Below are 21,665 nucleotides of genomic sequence, written 5' to 3'. Positions count from 1 at the left end.
GGTAGTAGATTGTATAAGATGCTAAGAAACAATACAGAGAAACATAGAATGATAGAATAGATATTCTGATAGAATTCTGAGTCTGATATATTAAAAATCTAGGCTAAAAGTCTATTTTTGTGTGATCTCACAGTTTGACTTTCCTTGTAAAAGACAAAGAATTAATAGTGAGAGTTGAAAACTATCTTGCAAAACCTTGGCCAAAATATTTTTCTCTAAGCCAAAATGATATTTCAAAAATTAAAGAGACTAAGTGGCAAAACAGGGAAGACTAGACAACAGCAGAAGCACCTCAATATTTCTTCAGCTTTTGTTCTACCTAAAGGGTCCATTTCTACATAGAATACCAAAAGGAGATGTTTGTGCATGTACTGTGATGCAAACATGCACGATGCTCACACATCACGGATTTTAACATGCTAGCCTCTGGAAAGTATTAAGGTAAAAAAGAACTGGGTACTGTAAATGCAAAATCTGACAATTATTTTCTACACAGTGGTTAGTTAATGATAATCTACAAGCACGACAGATCTAGTTCCATCAGTAAACAGAATGAATACAGGAACAGATAATGCAACCATCCTTAATATCTTAGTACATGTCTTAATGATTATTAACCTAAAATATCATACTTAAAACCACAAACACAGAATGTGATATAATAGCTTTCTCAGAATAAGCACATACTTTCAGAGTATCTCTCATCACTATACAAGTAAAATTAGGAAGGCTTAGGTTGACTCACTTGTCATCAATGCTATTTTGATAATATATGTGCAAAAGTTTATCCTTTATCCAGCTCACTTTCTCTGCAGCATCTTTTCCAGCCTCGGCATGAAGACAATACTTCTTGTATAACTGGGCAAGACCCATCATAGCTTCTTTTCTTACTCGCCACTTGAAGAGGAAGAAACGAAAAGGTGGGCAGTGGTTTTGGTAAATAAATATCAAACATATACAAAATACAGTAAAGACGTAAAAGCGTGAAAGACAAAATGGCTACATTCTGACCCCCTACATTTAAACACTTCGAAGGCTGAAAAAAATGCTGTTTAGAGCCTCTAAATGAGAATTTGTAAAGTCCACTTAAGGGGTTTCTTTCCTCTACTATGCAGATTAAGTATTATCTGTACACAGGAACTCAGTACTCCTCTGTGCCGAGCAAAAAAAAAAAAAAAAAACCGAGGAGCTAATAAATATAAAAAAGTTAAGTACAGCTTAACATGTATGCCTGAATAAGTGCCTTCTTGAGCCAAGATTTGGAAGACTTATCTATTCAGAGACAGGCACCAGTCAAAGAGGGTAGCATTCCTTCTCCCTATAGCCTTACGCTGTCTTACAGCACACTTGATTAGAAATGGGAGATCCAGAGCCTAGGCCTAGCTAAACCTCCAAGGGCTTGAACTCTTAGGCCACTTTCCAGGACAGTGGGAGAGGCCCTTTTTCCTGAAGTGTCAAAGTAACTGCTGTAAGACTCCAGGGATCCAGGAAAAAGCCAGACTACAACATCCACAGATGGAGTTCCTGGGTTCTCATCCTTGCTTTTGTGGTGGTCACTACTTTATCCCCTCATGTAAACAGGAAATGTCCCATTATTAAACACTTTAACAGACAAGATCCGTAAGCTCTCCTACACTGACTTGTGGAAGGAATCATACCAGAACAGACTGGGAATTAATTTAGAGAGAACAGTGTCTCCCACTGAATGACTTACACAGAAAGCCTTCAGAAGAAAACTGTTTTCCATCATCATTTAAAAGAAATGCATGCAATACAAACTGAAAGATAGATTTTCTTCCAGAACATACTAGATATCAATTTTGGCCTTGAACTCCAAGGACTAACAATGCTCAAATTATTTCAACCCCAGCAAGCATAAGAGAATACTTTGGGACACCATGGAATCAAGTCACTGAACAGGAGATACAAGTAGGAAAAAAGAGTAAGTTTTGAGACCTAAAGCTCCACCAGCATGCACCAGGGTAAAAAATGAAAGCAAATAAAAATAAAGGGGAACATAATAATCAGTTTCAAAGGGAGCAGATCAATAAATACAGCTAACAAAATTACTACTCTGATTTAAACAACAAAGGAATTTTGACATTCTTAGCTTCCTTGGTTAACCAGTGAAATGAAACTCCTTCACTGAAAACTGCTGGGCTGAGTTAAAAACCCCTGTTATTGAAAGTTCACGACAATCCCTCACCTGTTGGAATGGCTAACCTACTCCTTCCATAGAGTTAAGAATATTAAACTCTTAGAATCTTTCTCCTTTATCTGAAAAAAGTCACTATAGTTTTTATACACAGAGAGAAGGAAGAGTTAAAAATAACATGTGCAGAAAAATGCATAAAGAGAAGTGGAAAATGGGAGTCTGTTCCTACGGCTCCTCATTCTACAGCTTTTGACTTCACTGATGATGTGAATGTCTGTTCTCATGAAGGGACTAAGTCTCTAGATCACAAAGGCTGTTGGGAGAAATGGGAACAGAAGTCAGCTGTCAAAACTCTCCTCTAACTTTGCAGGTTATTAAGGTTACTCCAGTATAAAGGAAAAGTACCTGAACCATTTTTAGAAGCTTTAATTTTTTTTTTTTTTAAAAAAAAAAAACCAAAACCAAACATATCCTGAAACTAAAGATTCTGAAAAATGATGACACTGAAAGACCCTAGAGACAGTGCTCCAATGGAAAGTTCCTCAGAACAATTCTCAACGAAGACTTCACTCCAGTTTTTGGGAAGCATCTGTTCCCAGAGTTACATTTCCAAATGAACCAATAAAAATGGATTTGAAAACTAGAGGTGGTGGTGGGGTTTGTTTGGGTTTTTTTCTGTTGTTTTGGTTTGGTTTTTTTTTGTTAATGGTTGTAATCATTGTGCAAATCCCCATACAGATTCAAGTTAGCTAAGGATGTTTTTTAAGAAACTAAGTACTGTCTTTTAGCCAAAAACTTTTATCCTAAAAAAGTAATCAAGCTATCTTTACTAATACCATGCCAATTAGAACATAGTCAGGAGAAAAAACAGATCACATAAATGGCATAACAGCTAGTACAATTTTAAATTTAAGTTTTCTAGCTCCCACATTGTTCTATAAAGAAAAAAAGTAGAACTGAAATGACAGATTAGTGTGTTTAAACAATCAGCATTTTACTTCATCCTGTTGGACAAGTGTTCTTTTTATATTAATATCTATACTCATTTGATAGATGACTGCAGGCTTAAAAAGCATTAGATGAAGTCAAATTGATGAATGATCGCTCAGAAGTTTGCAGTAGATTTGTCCAACAGAAACCTGGCTACAAGAGGTGAATGCAGTCTGCAGAAGATATTTGAGCCCTTTAAAGCAAAAGAATAATTAAAATAGGTATAATGCACTATGTCTGGAACTGAAAAAATCCTATCCAGAAGATATAAAGACAGCTACATGGACATATCAATGTCCTTCTCCCAAACTAAAGAAAAATTCTAAAAAAAACCAAACCAAAACAAAACAACCACCACCAACCAAACCAAACCAAAAACAAAACAAAAGCTGGAAGTTTACAAGTCCTTGATATTCACTTTGGAACATCAATTATATTTACAAAGACATACTATATTGTTAAGGTCTACTTCAAATGTTAAGTATTTGTTGTAGTCATTTCTAGTCAATCCTCAATTCTCTTTTCTCCTCAGGATGCATTTTCATTAAAGCTCTCTCCAGAGATTTTTATAAGAGAAACATCATCTAGAGGTGAAGTCATTCTTCACTGATGAATGCCTGAAATGGCACCTAACCTTGAAATGTAATATATAATCGAACCTATGACTGGCGTGAAATCACTGAGTCAAACATATTAGGAACATTAAGGAATACCACACTGGGTTTAAGGCTATATGAACTGAAAAACCCTAGCTCCATAGAAATTAATATTACAGCTGTACCACTGAGTGCCTCTAACTTACTGCAACGTGCTAAAAGAGAACAGAGACGCTACGTAGAAGAGACAGTCATGCCTTTCTGGCTAGGTGGAAGTCCCAGTGGGAAGCAGTGGTTACACTAGAAGATTTTAGACCTCGTAAATGACTTTTTGGATATGTTGTTTTATGGCTGAAAAAGAATGAACGTGGTCCTAATCACTCCTCAGAAATGTGCAAAGTCAAGATGCAGGTACAACTAATCGAAGAGCTGCTTTATAATAGGAACATACTCAAAAACATTATTTCTGTTTGTGCAAAGTCGATGTCTGTTTATCAAAATCCATTACAGTAACAGTCTAACTTAAGAAGAGGAACACACACACACACAAGAAAAAACCAAAAAAAAAACCATTAGAACCATTTAGAAGAATTAAAATAGCTAGAATAGTGTGAGTTATAGAAAGGATGCTCCCTATCAAAAAAAAAAAAAAAAAAAAAACAACCAAAAAAAATCAACATGGCTACATAGCACAGTGAAGTCTGCTATTAAAACATCCAAAAGAACCTTCTAGACCCTTTTGTAGGGCTGAAAGACAAACAAGATTTATTCCAGGAGAGAGGTCTGAAGTGGTTTCTTAAAGAGTCATTAGAAGACGTATTAAAACAAATTAATAAAATGAGCAGTAACAAAATCATTAAGAGCAGGTGGCATCCCATCCATGACTTCTACAGGAATGTAGAAATGATACACCAGATACTAACTATTCTGTTACTGCAATCTGTCAATGAACAGACTGAACATAGCAAATGTGAAAGAAACCAGAGAGTCCCCAGAGAACAGAGTGCCACTCACCGGAACATCTGATTTTGAATGGGCAAACAGGTTGAAACAGAACAGTAACAACAACAAAGAGCAGACACTGCTGAAAAATGAACTTAAGGGAATGAGTCATTACACTTTACGTAACGGCAGGTTTTGCCTAAGAAAAAAAAATAAATTTTAGCAGACTCACAAGTATATCAGTAAAATGCAAGACCCCCAAGAACTTCCAACAAATTCTCACACTGGAGGAACTTAAAATAAAAATCCTGTTGTGAATTAATAATTAACTAAAACATAGGAGATAATGGGTGGAAATAAATGATTGCTTCTGACAATGAAAAGAATGAAGGGAACCTATTGATGGAGTCAGAAGGGAATCTGTGACAATGTATGAAAAATTACTAGAAAACGAACTGAACAGTGTGTATAAAATTTTCTGAGGTAGTCAAATCTAACATTACAATGAAGAACTGCAGGTTTTCCCATCTGCATTAACTCTGCATGTATAGTATTGGGCAATGTATCATCTAAAATTACTCAGGAAATGTTACTGAAGTCAACACGGATGTTCTCCAAAACTGGCAGCTCAGTGCTCAGAAATAGTGTAAAAGACAAACAGAATGTTAAAGAATAAGGAAAAAAAAAAAAATCATAAAGTATGTACACAACACATTGCACACCTTGAATGCCATGGCCAAGTCTGGTCACCTTAGCTCCAATAGGATACAGAACAACTAGACAAGAAAAATCATGAGTATGCAATAATCGATTTGTGTGGAAGTTAATCAGGTGATTCTTCAGCTTGGAAAGTAGAGGAGTGGAGAAGATACAGTATACACATTAATTTATGATAAATCGGTGAAATAATATTTATTATTCTCCATAATGCAAGATACCCAGTGAAATTATCAGACAAATTTAAAACAAACAAGTGAAGTTACTTTTTCCACACACGCATTAAACTTGAATGTACTCATGCAGATGCCATGGATGCTTATGAAGTTCAAATAAGCTCAAGAAAGAACTTGATACACTCACAGAATAAAGTTCCATTGAAAGCTATGATGAACACGATCAAGTAGATTTAAGAAATCCTTAAATCACAAATTGCTGGAAGCCAAAACTGACCACTATGAGAATTAAACTGGGCTATAGGACATCTGCCTAAACATACGTGGCAATTCTTATGTTCTTACAACATGACTGTGTTCCTCATAAGTCAATACTCTTATTTGCTGTATAGTACTTGGCTGGTGCCTCCATAACATGGAATCTACATTAAGATGTTCTGGTAAGAAAATTTTTTTTTCCTGACAGCACTCTAATTGATAGTCAAGTCTTAAGATTCTCTGTGGCTTTTTTTTGTTGTTTGTTTTACTTTCACCAAATTATATTAGAAGCAGATATTCCTGAAAATAAAATATTAACACTTACCCGTTTGTCTAGCGTTCTTTCCCTTACAAAGCCAAGGAGCTGTTCATTAACTAAAGAAAGATCTCTCTTGCCTGCAGTAATAATTGTAACAATAACATCATGTCGAATGGCTTCTTCTGGGTCATGTGATCTAACCTTCAAATAGTCTGTTACAATCAGAAACAATTAAAAGTTTGGCTTTTTTATGTAGATATGAAGTATTTATTTATTAATAATGTTAAAACAATTAAATGTCAGTCACATCAAAACTATATAATCTATTAAACATTTAACAGCCTACAGGAAACATTTGCTCCATCATTTTCTGTGCTAAATATAAAAGAATCATATAACTGTAAATATCAGAAGAATATAAAAGTGAATAGCTTTTACAATAACCTTATTTGCAACACACAATTAAGTGAAATAAAGACGATTAAAATATACTGAATGGGAGGGAGGAGGAAAGAAGAAATAAAAAGCAAAGATTCTCATTCCAGAGAGCTAAGAAGTTAAGTAATAAATTAAAAACACAGTCAATTGCTGTAGGTTGGCTTGCATCAAAAGACAACAGTATTTTCATTTAAGCCTGAAATTCTGCTCATATTTAAAATGATGCTGAAGTGAAGGAAAAAACTTTATAGTTTAGTTTAGATCAGCATAACGGCATTTTCTGAACTCAGTGGAAGAGACTACTGGGAAATACACTGACTGTTTTTGAAAAGAAATAAAAAAGTTGCACTAATACTTGCTTTGACTTGCCAAAAATTTTATTAGAATCTGAAATTACTTTAAAATTCATTCTGCAATAGGTAGCTTCTTAGACTCACTCTGACTAAGTCCACACAACGTCACACGCTACAGTCTCTCTAATAACTAGTGCTTGTCTTCAGCAGAAAGCAATTACTCAGTAGTCAGGCTCTTCCCTCCAACAGCAAGACATTTTAGAACTATACTGCTATGTACAGAAATAATTACATTCTTCCTTGCTCATTTCTTAAGTTACTCTAAACCCCTGTACGAGCATCTCACCAGTGAGGTCTTTTGCTAAGTCTGGATGATTCATTAAACAATGACTGGCGAATTTCACACTCTCTAATCTCACAGGGACATGGATATCATTGAACCTAGAGGGACAGAAGATGATGAATGTTAATTTTTAATTAGCTTTTCAAATAAAGATTGTGCTTTATGTACTAACATGTGTTGATAGTATGTTCCATTAACTATTTTGAACACCTTCATATGACAAAATAATACAACAGAAATGTTTTGAATTTATCTCCGTAACGTACCTCATTTTTATGTTATTTCTTGTGAAATTAAAAGTCAGGAATAAAATTGAAGGATGAATACACTACATTCAGATGAAATGTTGACCCAACAGATTTTGTCCATTGACTTTTTAACATAATTCTCCATACACTGTCAATCAAGTGTGTGTGTGTGTGTGTGTGTGAAATTATAAAAATATAAATCACCATATAAAATGTACCATCTGAAAAGATTCAGAATTCTCTCCCTGTTTCTCTTACCGCCCAAGAAAGCACTGCCAAAGAGGACGATTTTGTGTGGCCAGATCAGAATCTTTGGAGCCAAAGAGTTTAGCCAGAAGTCGGACAACAGCTAAACGTTCTTCTCCATCATTGCTCTAAAAATCAAAACATGAAAAAGGAACTGTAAATCATTATCCACAATAGTTTAATAATAATTTCTAGCTTCCTTTTCCTTCTGCTTTCATAAGTTAGATTAAAAAGTAAGTTTGAAACAATTTCTGATAATCCTCAGTCTCTCTAATTAGATTATTCGATGAATATGAATAAAACTATACAAATACATCTACTAGGTGGCTATGCTTTGAAAATTCCTTCTCTTTCAGGAATAAAAACTCACACACAGTAGTTTGAACAACATATATCCCTAACTATTTCAATAATGAATGACATTACTTTTGTTTTAAAGCATACTAAAGCTGTTTCGTGTGTGTGGAAAAGACATCAATTAAGATGTTATAAATAGATATGCATTAATAAAAGATATTTTCATCAAATACCTATTTATTGGTTATTTTTTGGTTTTCCCACCATACTCTGTACATACATGCACATATAAGAAACTACTTCTCTTGTCCGCTTACAATCTCATGAAAGACAAATAGCCTTTCAATTAAAAAAAAAACCAACAAACAAACAACACAAATCAGGATAAATTAACTATTCTTAAGTGATCAAAAGAAGTCAGTTGACTTATTAGCTGATTATCACAAATCTGAGAAAGTATTTGAAAATACTTCTTCTATTATTAAAACATTATTTTACAAAAGAAAATTCTGCAAATCAATACTGAAGCTGACCAAGTTGCATTTCATGAGATAAGCCAGTGTAATTACTTTATAAATTTCAAGTGAAATCCAAAGATTAAATACATATAACTTTTACATTAGATTGTATGAATTTACCATTATAACGATTACATATTTTACATGCATAACAGACATTTGCAAGCACAGAAAGCACACAATTGTGTACAACTTTCCAGTGTCCTTCCTTTAATATTACATTTACCTTCAAAATAAAATGATAAATACATAATTTTTATCCCTCCAGTAGAACACTTATTAAATCTACAGCTCTGCACTGTTAATAACCATACAAATTTCATTACTTGTCCAAAGCTAGATTGTAACCTACCTTCAGCTTGAATTCAAGCTGTGGCATGACAGAAAGCAGTAAATGAGGATCTATGGCAAAAAGCTCTTGTATCAAATCGAACACATGTTCTGATAAGTCACTTACTGAAGACTTTCCCAGTACCAGAACCTGGTTAAAAAACTAGAATACAAACAATATTATTTAGTATATTTTCCTTCATTAACACAAACAGTATTTTTAAAAAGCATTTTAATATATCATTAATACTTTAATTCTAATCAAAAGGTACTCAATGCACATTTTTTCATTGCATCAAAGTATTTTGCCCTTACAGTTTTGTCTCAAGCAAATTACAGACAAACATCCTTCATAATTCAGTTCTATTACTTCCATCAGGATCGATTAATTCACAGTAATTTGATAATTTAAAATAGCCATCTCCCCAGCAAAATTAACAGGTAATAAAAGAACTATTAATTTTAAATGTATATTCATCCAGTAGAAGTTGAGGGAAAAAAAATTAGTATATTATTTTTAATTTTCTTATCATCAAAACCAATCCAAATTGAAGATCACCAAACACTGAAAAAGAAGCTTCTCTACTTTTACTCATTTTAAAGAATGTGAGACGACTTTATTATATGTCTTGTGATATCTGACAGTAATGTATCAAGGTTGTTAGCCACCTAACAGAAAAAAAAAACAAAGCTGTCTAAAATATGAATGATTTCTTTTGGATTTATTAAGTTTAATATGCTTGATGTAGTGTCTATTAGATAGATACTGTAGGTTAATATTAATACTGTTTGAGCAGTGCAAATGCTACAGAGCTATTACACACTCGAATAAGAAAGTAAGAAGAATAATATTAAATCAACTCAAAGGTCACTCTGTGCACTATCCCGTTTCCAGTTGTGACTAATTACAAAAGCTTAAAGAAACAGGGAAATTGGAAAGGGGTACTTGTTAGTGAGACTCCTTGAGCTTTTAAATTCTTACTGATTAATCTTTTATGAATTTATCCAACTCCTTTTTTAAACTACTCTGACTTTTAAGAATTCTGTTGGCTTCAGCACCAAGGAAAGGCAACAAAATGGACCAGATAACATACCCCACAAGACTGTAGTAGCTCTTTTAATAGGTAGAACATACAATATTGACATTCAACAAAAGGAATTATTGTACCAGGAAGCATTGCAAAAAACTCAATTCTTCCAGTCTTTGACTAAAACAAGCTTAGAATGGGAAAAAAGATCTCGTTTGAAATACTTCTTCCTAAAGCTTGGTATGAAATGAGGCTGTCTGGTTGTTGGACATATGAAGTACTAGCAATTCCTTTTGTTGCAATGGGATTTTTTGGTGGTTGTCTATTTTCACAGCCTATATTTAGGCTTAGCTTTAGACTAAGATGAGAAAAAGTTAATTTCCTCTTCACTTATTTGAAACACCTCACATACTTCTTAAACAACCAACTATTAATATCCTACTTGGAAAATGGTATTCTTGTAGCTGTATTACAAAGTGTGACTTCTAGAAACAATATTTTTAAACAATCTCCAGTAAAACAAGACAGTAACAAGAACACTTGTTACTTGTAGGTAACACAGATTAATTAATTTACATACATTGGCAATACACGGTTCAATGGTCTGGACAGTCCTTTTCAACAGGACTTTTGCAAGATCAAATGCTTGTTTATTAAGGTTCTGAAATAAAGAAAAAAAACAATAATTAAATTTTAAAGAGATAAACTATTTCAGATTGACTTTTCTCTCCCAACTGTAAAAGACCATGAAACATATCAGAAAGGTATGTTTTACCACCAATCTGTTTGTTTTCAAAACTAAGTTCAGTTATGTTAATTCCACAACTACAGACTTAGAAAACTTAGTTTTTCCACACACTTGAAAGAAATCTAACCCAAAACCATCACTTCCTGCATGTTCCTCTAAGACTTTGTCACTCCAGTTGTTAATGTTAGCATTGCATTCATATCTATTAAAAGTTTTCACATGCGATCATACTAAAAATGTTGAAGAAACATTACCACACCTCCATACTTTGATAATTAACATGTGTCAAATTTTGCCACTGAAAAAATGAACTACTCTAACTTAAGATTTAAATGTGTTTTTGTTTCCACCTCACATAGGCATTAAAGGTGCACCTTGTAGCAAAGTTCAGCCTTGTCTAGAGGGTAAAACTGTGCACTGACTTCTCCATGGGCTGTACCGGACACTCTGAGATAGCTCACAGAAAGCACCGACACTTGGGCAGAGCTAGCTGCAAACTTCCCAAGTAAGCATCTGATTGCAATGTAACATCTGAACATTGTTTTTATTACTCTTGAGCAAGATAAGGAATGTAGCTGCACGTGTGAAAAATGTGACTGTCCAAATCTGCACAAAATCCAATATGCAGTGTCTCATCTCATCTAGGGATTAGTGCAGCTTAGGAGGGGAAAAAAAAAGAAAAAAAAAAAAAGAAAAAAAAAGAAAAAAGAAAAAAGAAAAGAAGAAAAAAGAAAAGAAAAAAAAAAAAGAAAAAAGGAGGGTGGATTAGCTGATTGCCCTGAAAACTACAAATGACTGCAGACAGAATACAGGTAAAGCCTAAGGATGACTGATTCTTGGAAAGACAGTATTTGGCAAGTCTACATTGAGAATGTCTCCCTCATGTTCTTTTAGCTGATGAGATGACAAACCGAAAGACAGTTCATCAACTGACAGTAAAGAGCAACAAACGGCCAAAGGCTCAAACAAATATCTCCTCAGTCAGTACAGAACTAAACTGATGTCTCATTAAAGAAGACAGAGATGCACAAACTCTTCACAAATTCAAAACAAAACAGTTTCTCTTCAAATCAGACCACGATTAAAATCTTGTTGGCAAGTATGTCTGTATTAAACTGAAGGACTGCCAACCTCATAAAGAAAATACATTTTAATTGGATCTTCAATACTACTTAGGATTACTTGCAATGAAGATGTGGGGCTTTTTTTCCCTAGACAGGCTCACTAGAGCTTAAAAAAAAAAAAACCAACCAACCAAACAAACAAACAAAAAAAACCCCAAAAAAACCCTCCCCACTCAAAAAAAAAACCCAAGCCAAACCAAAAACCAAAACCCACAAGCCAAAAAAAAACCCCCAATCAACAACACAAACACACACACCAAAAAAAAAACCCAAAACCCCAAAGAACCAAACATCAAAACAGCCCAGAACATAAATATATAGATTAAAATATACAACTATTAATAAATAATAAAAAACAAACAAATAATCAATCTGTTAGGAGGAAAAAAAAAAAAGAACACCTTCAAGGTCTGGATTGATTAGACTGTAGAGGATGTAGAAGAGAATACTGATTTTAAATACATGAAACATGTTTTTAAGTAATAACCTTACTAGTAAGTATGTGAAGAAAAATATTCACTAAACAGCACCGGTTTTCAAGTTAATAAAAAGAACTACCATTTGATGCCATATGTGGTTTGAGCAAAACATGACATACCATACTGCTATTGAAAACTTGGATTTACTACCACATTAGCACACACAGAGAGAAAAATGTACAGTAAAGCCACTTCACTCATAATGGAAGTACAAATGAGTATAATTTAGACACGGAGTTAAGACTCTACTTCATGTCTATGTACTGGTATATTTTCTCCCTTCTCTTTTTTTACTGCAGTATTGTCTTAGACAATGTAAAAGAGGTGTGTTTGTTTTTTTTTAAAAAAAACAAACTAAAACAAAAAACAACAAAACAAAAAACCCAAAAGAACAGAATACATTATCCAAAACACTTATTTCAGCTCCTTTACAAAGACGAACTTCCATTAAGTGTAACAGTCTAGCCACACTGATACTTTTATTATGTCATAGTAGAGAATGGCTAGTATTCAATTGTTCTGCATGGACATAAAAGTATTATTATTTTATGTTCTCTACAAGAAATTAAACTGTGCTTTTCAAGCTATGGTGCTTCTGATTTACATACCTAAGGACAAACAATTAATATAATCACAGAATTTCCTAGGAGATCTGTTCATGAAAGGAGAACATAACTACTGCAGTCAAACTCTGCTAGGCAGAGCAGACAAAACTTTGATTGTTTTTTTTTTTTTGAAACTACCATGGTAAAGCAGTAGTTTAAGTTCTGTTGTTACAGAAAACAAACAAGTTAAAACAGATCAAAATACTGACCAAAGTATAATATTGAGCACTGACTACAGCATATTATTTACTCAGTCACGATGGCCAAGAGCCAGTAAGGATAGGTCACTGGTCCTCTAAGAGATACTAAATATGTGGTACCATCCAATATTTACATAAAGTTTATCTCCCTATCAGAGCCTTGCTTGACTATTTTCTCCATTAAGCAAAAATTATGATTAAGCTAACAATGTCAATGCTAAAGGACCATATTCACTTCTACTTTGCCTACACCAAGTAGTCACAACACAGTGTTCAGTTGCACAAGGTTTACCAGGTTTTTGCATCCTCAGAGCAATGCCCACCATTGTTAACAGCATCGTCCAGCACTTGGCATACACATCTCCACTCCTCTATTTCCACTCCTGATCTCTACTGCTTATAATTTATTAGAAACAACTTACAAAGAACAGTGTCTTTTCAGAAGGACTCTTTTTCTATTGTTATGAATAAGAGGCCTGCCTTCTTGTTAGCAGTTCTAGTAAGACATCATCTCACTGCTGTCAATAAAAATCAGTCAATAGAATTATATTCCCATCTCATCTCACGACAGAAGGAATGCAAACTGACCTAAGACAATAGACACTTTTATATACTTGTTGCTGAGATTTCACAGGTAAATGACAACAGCCACTGCTTAGTCACTCCTGTGTTACACATTTCCATGAATTTTCCCTCTTTAGGTAACCAAAGAAATAATCCCTGCTATTATGTACTAATTTAACTTTAATTATGTAGTCATGGATGGAGCTGCCTTAATTTTGTTATTATTTTAAACTAATAAATGAACAAACAGAAACACATAGGGAAAAAAAAAACCAGCTAGGGAGGTGGAGGGGAGTCTGACTGGCAAGCTTAGGCATGCAGCAAGTCACTACAAAAGTCCTGGGGAAGTCTTCCCCCCCCCCACCCCCCCTTCCTTTTTTTTTTAAGTAAAAAACAAAACCCTTCACATCTTTTCAATTAAAAAAAACAGCAGCTAACCTCAAGACCCAACAACCACACAACCCTTAACATATAATATTTTCCTATTACATACTACATTTGCTCGAAAATACTTTCTCTCTGTTTCAGTACAGAGCTCCTGAGGTGGCAAGTAGGCAGAAATCTCTTGATACTGAACAACCTAGACAGAACTAATAAACAGCACCAAATAATTCCTAAAGGAAATTTTCAATCCACCATTACAAGGCTGGGGAAAAATACAGCAGTCATGACAGCTAAAGGGTGTGGAGAGATAAACAAGTAAAAGGCAATAAAAATTCTTGTTATAATAGTATACTACTATAGAATTTTACTTTACAGACCTTGTGTGCAGGAATGAGGTTAATCAAAATGGAGTCCAGCAGCTCCTGAGTTACTCCGTCGCCTTCCATGATGATAGAACTCATCAAATCCAGCATATGCATTTGTACCTTCTGGTTGTGGCTATTACTAAGATGATAAAGAATATTATCAATACTGAATTTTCAGATCCTGATAAATACTAACCGTACTGTCAAGAAACAATGTCCATTTACCCTCCCTTACACTCTCCATATTTCAAAACTCAGAAGTATTTTATGTGGCTTTCCTGTCTTATAGAAAGCTTCAAAAACCTAGGGCACTCTAGCTTTACCTTAAGAAGTGAAACAAAACAAAACAGAAAATAACAACCATGGAAATACACATGTAGATAAATGAGTGAGAATGAAGTCTACTGTTGTAACGCAGACAAGGAATTTTAAAACACATCTACTTTTAGACACACGCCTCTCCATATCATCAGTAATTTGCACTCATTTGCTTTCCTTGCATCTCCCCGTTTGGAGGAACAAATCTATCTGAATATAACAAGTCTTTATTTGTACAATATGCAAAGATTCAGTCTACCCCCAAAACTGATGATATTTTGACAGTTTAATATAATTGAAGCAATTCAACTTACTTGATAACTGAAAAAAGAGTCCTAAAAAGCTGAATAAAAATTTCATTGCAATCTTCCAACTCAAAGCAGATGTTGTAAGATTTAACCCAAGCTAAATTCTAAAACAAAAATAGGATATTCAGGATATTACAACTTCACACTAAGTCACATAAATATTAAAATGTTAGTTACAGTTTTTCTATTTAAGGAAAAATATTATACAATAGATTGTAAACCTTTTGGGGAAAGAGATTGGATATCTGCTTTGCATATAAGAGTTTTGAAAAACACATCCAGAAAAAAAACCCCTAAATATAGAATAATCTGATTTATTACGAATAAAAGCAGATTGACAGAAATCATTACTGTAAGCCCATGCTTCTAGACTTTCTTCTTCATGCTATCAAACAATACAGTTTTAAACATCAATAAAAGGATACTGTTTCTAAACGTACACTGATAAACCCCTACACTTCTTGTCAAGAGTAGGTTTTTCTAATGTTTTTAAACAAGAATCTTACATTCCTTCTCCCATCATAAATATAAGCTGATTTGCATTTTAATCAGCATTTGAAATTCTCTCGGTGAGGTAAATAACCTTAAGTGTGCACAACACGAAAACCAATGTACTGAATTGTAAGACAAAGACTAAATGTTAATAAATAACAATAATTTTAATATGTCCTCAACTATAGGCTGCATGAACTTATCAAATGCAAACAGAATTATAACTCTTAAAAGCAGCAATTCATTGAACTTTAATGAGTCTGGTGCGATTTAGAGAACAAAAAAATTCCCAGGCATACTGGCACGTCTGGAGAAAGACTGATTATATTTCCCAGGCTTACAGAGTAAATACCATCTACTGAAAGTTACAATTATTGTGTTACCTCTAACAAGTAAAAGTATCTGTTAAATTGAGGGCTCTTCGTGTCCTCCAAGCCTTTTAATTGTCTTGTAATAAACAAGAATATGTCCTGTCAAAAAAACAATAAAGTGTTTACCAGCTTCATTCAGCAGAGAGTAAAAACCACAATCCTTTAGTAGTTATATCTACCCACATTTACAAACTCATGACGCGAGAACATTAAATTGTCTTTTTTTTAGGCATTGACAGAAAGCCACCACCAACATAGGTTACCGATTATCTAGTGTTCCTTTACAGATCTCTGGTCCTTAAAGTACTACACTGACTCACAGAACTACAGCAACATCTTTTTAACAAAGCTGAACATCAGTATAAATGAGAGTTAACAAAAAATTCAGTTGAGTTTTTTGTTTGGTTTGGTTTTTGTGTTTGGGGGGCTGTGGGGGATGGTGGTGGTGGGGGTTTCCTCAATAAGAGAATGAAGTAGGAAGAAAGCCTTTATTTTATAAAACATTTTTACCTTAAGTTTGTCATGGGAAGTATATGGAGCTTCGGGAGCATAGATACGAAAGATATCAGCCAAGCAACACGCTACAAGGAGGCGAACATCTTTATTGGGATTCCTGAGGAAGAATTCAGACGCAAGGTGCAAGGCTAATGGGAGATACTGCTGCTTCTCATCCTCTGAGTCCTGGTCCATATCCATGAAGGTTTTTACCACCATCTGAAAAACACAGAAAAAAATTCCATTTGAACACTTTCTGCTTTTATTCCTAATTACTGAACAATACCTTCTAAAAGGATGTAATGCTATCAATACGTGTTCCACTGCATAACCACAGTACTACAGTTTTACTGTTAGAACAAACATCAGCAAAAGACGCGTTAATCTGATATTTAAAGGCTTATTGAACTTGGTATTTTAAACTAAGACACTGAAAAATGCTTTGCAGCTCTGCTTATTTTGCCAATCTTAATCTGAAGTGCAGCACAGAAACTGATGCACATGGATGAGCTTGGAGACAGCAGCATCTCTTCATCAAAGCAGTCGCAGAGCACTTCAAAGTGAGGACTTCCCTCAGTATGGACAGTACAAGAGGCTGCAAGCCATGTGGCCTAACATACAGGCCACTGTACCATCCAGCTGCTTTTAGAGCTCTACCAAAACTTAGGAAGACTCAAAGAGGCCAGTCTTACACTCCGCCTCATGTATCAAGGCACAGAGCTCAAGAACTACTTTACATACAATCCTTTTATCTGGTTTAAGTGAACTAGATATCAGATAAGAATTTAATCCCTCATATAAAATACGTCTAACCCTGCAGATCTATTCTTTCTGCATACTCAAAACTGCATCTACAGTCTTACCTATATAACGAAAAAGAATCAACTACGTGGTTTCCTTGTTTCTTCTAGCACACCTAAGAACTGCTAATTCCTATGAAATGCTACCAGAAATGTTTATTTTTAATTATTATACAACTCCAGTTAATTGAAACATATCAACACAATGATTTGGCAAAACTGAAAGTGAAAATGTAGTTTAAATAAATAAGAAGTTGCAGGTTTAACTTTTGGAATAGGGTTTGTTAAAGGATGAGGATGACTTCTAGGATGTCAGCACAGAACCAAAGATGCGCCACAGATTCTTACTATGACCTTAGTCAAATCGGTCTTTGTGTCCCATCCCTCCATGTCACTTGAGCATCCTTAGAGTTAAAATTGTGAAGGACAGTCATATAGCATATCAGTACAATTTAGTACACCCATTACACACACAGTATGCACAGTACACACATTAAAGATATAAGAGAAAACACAGAATAATAAATCTAAAGGGGCTTGAGAGGTGGGCCCATGCAAACCTCATGAAGTTCAACAAGGCCAAGTGCAAGGTCCTGCACATGGGTCAGGGCAACCCCAAGCACAAATACAGGCTGGGAGGAGAACGGATTGAGAGCAGCCCTGAGGAGAAGGGCTCACTCCAAAAGAAGGACATAGACCTGTTGGAGCGAGTCCAGGGGAAGGCCACAAAGATGATGAGAGGGCTGAAGCACCTCTCCCATGACGACAGGCTGAGAGAGTCGGGGCTGTTCAGCCTGGAGAGGAGAAGGCTCTGGGGAGACCTTATAGCAGCCTTCCAGTACCTAAAGGGGGCCTACAGGAAAGATGGGGAAAAACTCTTCAGTAGGGCCTGTTGTGATAGGACAAGGGGTAATGGTTTTAAAATAGAGGGAGGTAGATTTAGATTGGATATTAGGAAAAGATTTTTTACAATGAGGGTTGTAGAACACTGGCACAGGTTGCCCAGAAAGGTGGTGGATGCCCCATCCCTGGAAATATTCAAGGCCAGGTTGGATGGGGCTCTGAGCAACCCGATCTGGTTGGAGATGTCCCTGCTCCTTGCAGAGGGGTTGGACTAGATGACCTTTGAAGGTCCCCCCAATCCAAACTATCACATGACAAATCTTGATGAGTTAAATTTGCCTCTAGAATATTAACAGTAAATAAACAGTTAAAAAATACAAGAGGAGATTGAGCTCACACAGCTAATAAACACATCTCTTACTCTTATAGCAATTCTTTTGTTATCCTGTCATTCAAATGAGACTAAGGCTGTTCCTCCATTATTAAGCATAGCCCTGCTTCCAACATGAAAACACTGTCTTTCACCTTTACTTCCTCCCTGAGATTTGGAATCCAGTTTTAAAATCAGTATCTTATAAATTAAAATACATGTTTGACAGCAACCTTTCCTACAGTACATTACTTAAAACTCCTCCTCAATTTCTATAAATGTACAAGTACATTCCTTCATGAAGCAACTGACGGCAAAACAAAAAATCAAGAAAGAAACAGAGAGGGGGGAAAAAGAAAACCAGAATAAAAATGAACTTTACAACCACAGCCCATAAAAATCCAAATTCTACCTGCATTGGTCTGTTTCCCTGAAAATATTCTTAAACTATATTCTGAAGCATTAACTGAAAGGACAAAACCACCCTTTTAGTGACAGCACAAGTCTGTCTGTTACAGTGTCATACATCATCTGTCCTTCCCACATACTGGAATTAAAAACAAACAAACAAACAAACCAAAACAACAAACAGATAACATAGTCTTAAACACATACCAGGTTCTTTCAATAAGGAAAGTTTAAGAAAAAAAACAACAACAAAACACCAACCCCAAACAAAAAACCCCACTATCAAACCAAAACCTAACACGACGCAAACCAAAAAACCACACCACACTCTCTGCTGGTCACAGGACAAGGAACAACGGCCTTGACTTGCAGCATGGGATTCAGAGAACTATTACTGAAGGCTTTAAGAACAGGTTAGAAAGGACTGAAAGATCTGTGGATCCTACACTGGAGACTGATGATAAACTGTGTCTGTACCATGTAAACTTGTCCCACTAAAAGTTCCTTCCAGTCTTTTTACTAATTTTATACAACCTACATAAGTGATTTTTTTATCTTTCTCGTAAGCCCAATCTCCTTTCTCCCTATGTGTATCATAAGCTCCACAACCAGAACATCCTCCTAGATTCAGATATTTCTTCGGGTTCTCATATTCATATGACACTAGGCATAAATCTTGCATATATCCCTTCTCTAATATGTCAAAACCGGACAAGGTAAGGCAGCATAATGCTGTGAAAACTCACACAACTTTCCCATTTGGTAACAAAATGTTAGGATATTCTGGGATTAAAGTAATGAAACTAGTCTTTGGCACTGTCTTGCCTGCTTGAAAACATATCAGCCTTACATATTTTCCTGTGTTGCTCCTTTATTCAGAAGAAACTGCCAGCAAATATCCATAAAACCTCTTTCTATTTCCCTGAAAACATTCCTTGATATTTCTTTTCTATTACAAAACAACACTTGGGCAGTAATTGGGCCATTGGCAAGCTGCAACTGCTATTTAACATACTGATCTACGTTTTCTCCATTGTTTCTTTATAGTCCCATACCTGCTTGCATTTGTGCACTGTCTTTTGTTTTATAATCAAGTCTTCAGTGCATGACGTTCTGTTTACAGCACGCACAAAAATGAACAGAATACTATCTTGGTCTTTATCTAGGATCCCAGATACCAAAGCAATACAGATAATGAATAATACGTGTAGGGTATTCAAAATATATAGTATAACCCCAAAAATGAAAGTAATATATAAACAAACTACACAGAGATATACCACGGTTAAAAGCATGACATAAATTCTTGCTAGTGGCAGGACACACATAAATTTGTGAAAAAGAGAATTAATTAAGACTTGCATTTAAGTACAATCCATAAGTTTGACTCTATCCTCATAGTTCAACAAAATGATTCTATACATTTCTTGACAATGTGCAATGAAATATATCTAACACCCTACAGCCTGGGAGGAGTATCTATAGTCAAGCAACTACTAGCACTGATTAAGGTATTACACAACAGAATTATTTCCAACTGCCTGCTAATCTACATATGAGACTAATTGTTAAAATAGAAAAAAAAAAGAAAAGAAAAAAGTTCAGACCTTAAATACAATATATGCTTGGCTCTTCACACTCACTAGAAAGCCAAGAACTCACTCAAAACTTCACAAGTTACAGGACTGGTATTCTTGCCCTCTAGCACAACTGAAAAATTACTTATCAAGCAACAATCAAGAGAGCAACTTAAGCCTTTAGAAGTACAAGAAGTACGGACCACTTGGTGGATAAGGAGTTGGCTGGATGGCCGCACTCAGAGAGTGGTGGTTAACAGCTCAATGTCCACGTGGAGACCGGTCACGAGTGGCGTCCCTCAGGGGTCCGCGCTGGGCCCGGCCCTGCTCAACATCTTTGTCGGCGACATGGACAGTGGGATAGAGTGCACCCTCAGCAAGTTTGCCGATGACACCAAGCTGTGTGGTGCCATCGACACGCTGGAGGGAAGGGATGCCATCCAGAGGGACCTTGACAGGCTGGAGAGGTGGGCCCGTGCCAACCTCATGAAGTTCAACCAGGCCAAGTGCAAGGTCCTGCACCTGGGTCGCGGCAATTCCAGGCACAAATACAGGCTGAGAATGGATTGAGAGCAGCCCTGAGGAGAAGGAGTCGGGAGTGCTGGTGGACAAGAAGCTCAACATGAACGGGCAATGCGCCCTTGCGGCCCAGAAGGCCAACCGCATCCTGGGTTGCATCAAGAGGAGCGTGGCCAGCAGGTCGAGGGAGGTGATTCTCCCCCTCTACTCTGCCCTGGTGAGACCCCACCTGGAGTACTGCATCCAGCTCTGGAGCCTCCAAAATACAAAGGACATGGACCTGTTGGAAAGGATCCAGAGGAGGGCCACAAAGATGAGCAGAGGGCTGGAGCACCTTTCCTATGAGGACAGGCTGAGAGAGTTGGGGCTGTTCAGCCTGGAGAAGAGGAGGCTCTGTGGAGACCTGATAGCGGTCTTCCAGTACCTCAAGGGGGCCTACAGGAAAGATGGGGAGAGGCTGTTCAGTAGGGCCTGTTGTGATAGGACAAGGGGTAATGGTTTTAAAATAGAGGGAGGTAGATTTAGATTGGATATTAGGAAAAGATTTTTTACAATGAGGGTTGTAGAACACTGGCACAGGTTGCCCAGAAAGGTGGTGGAAGCCCCATCCCTGGAAACATTCAAGGTCAAGCTGGATGAAGCTCTGAGCAATCTGATCTAGTCGGAGATGTCCCTGCTCCTTGCAGGGGGGTTGGACTAGACGACCTTTAAAGGTCCCTTCCAACTCTAACCATTCTATGATTCTATGGTATTGTACGTTTGATGAAATCACTTACTCGTAATAGAAATGCACATCCTCGAGTACAACACACTGACCAACTGTTCCATGACTTCCAGGGTATTCCTATCTTTCCCTCCGCA

At 36.0% G+C, this 21,665-nt stretch overlaps 1 protein-coding gene across 2 annotated transcripts in view; it reads right to left on the bottom strand.

The window, feature by feature from the left end:
- The window catches only part of PDS5A (PDS5 cohesin associated factor A), a 78,433-nt gene that overhangs the window by 29,094 nt on the left and 27,674 nt on the right, over positions 1-21,665 (bottom strand). For both annotated transcript variants that reach the window (XM_086746385.1, XM_086746386.1), the window contains exons 3-12: positions 16,303-16,506; positions 15,805-15,891; positions 14,936-15,033; positions 14,316-14,442; positions 10,415-10,495; positions 8,829-8,969; positions 7,674-7,789; positions 7,171-7,265; positions 6,160-6,305; positions 746-897 (exon numbers count right to left, since the gene is read on the bottom strand). In XM_086746385.1, the coding sequence (XP_086602511.1) occupies positions 746-897; positions 6,160-6,305; positions 7,171-7,265; positions 7,674-7,789; positions 8,829-8,969; positions 10,415-10,495; positions 14,316-14,442; positions 14,936-15,033; positions 15,805-15,891; positions 16,303-16,506 (1,247 nt within the window). The remainder of the gene's footprint in view (positions 1-745; positions 898-6,159; positions 6,306-7,170; positions 7,266-7,673; positions 7,790-8,828; positions 8,970-10,414; positions 10,496-14,315; positions 14,443-14,935; positions 15,034-15,804; positions 15,892-16,302; positions 16,507-21,665) is intronic.

The sequence above is a fragment of the Chlamydotis macqueenii genome, chromosome 4 (genome assembly GCF_036417535.1).
Source record: "Chlamydotis macqueenii isolate bChlMac1 chromosome 4, bChlMac1.mat, whole genome shotgun sequence".
NCBI classification, from domain to species: domain Eukaryota; kingdom Metazoa; phylum Chordata; class Aves; order Otidiformes; family Otididae; genus Chlamydotis; species Chlamydotis macqueenii.
Note: the sequence above shows the minus strand (reverse complement) of the source record. Positions and strands in the feature narration are given on the sequence as shown.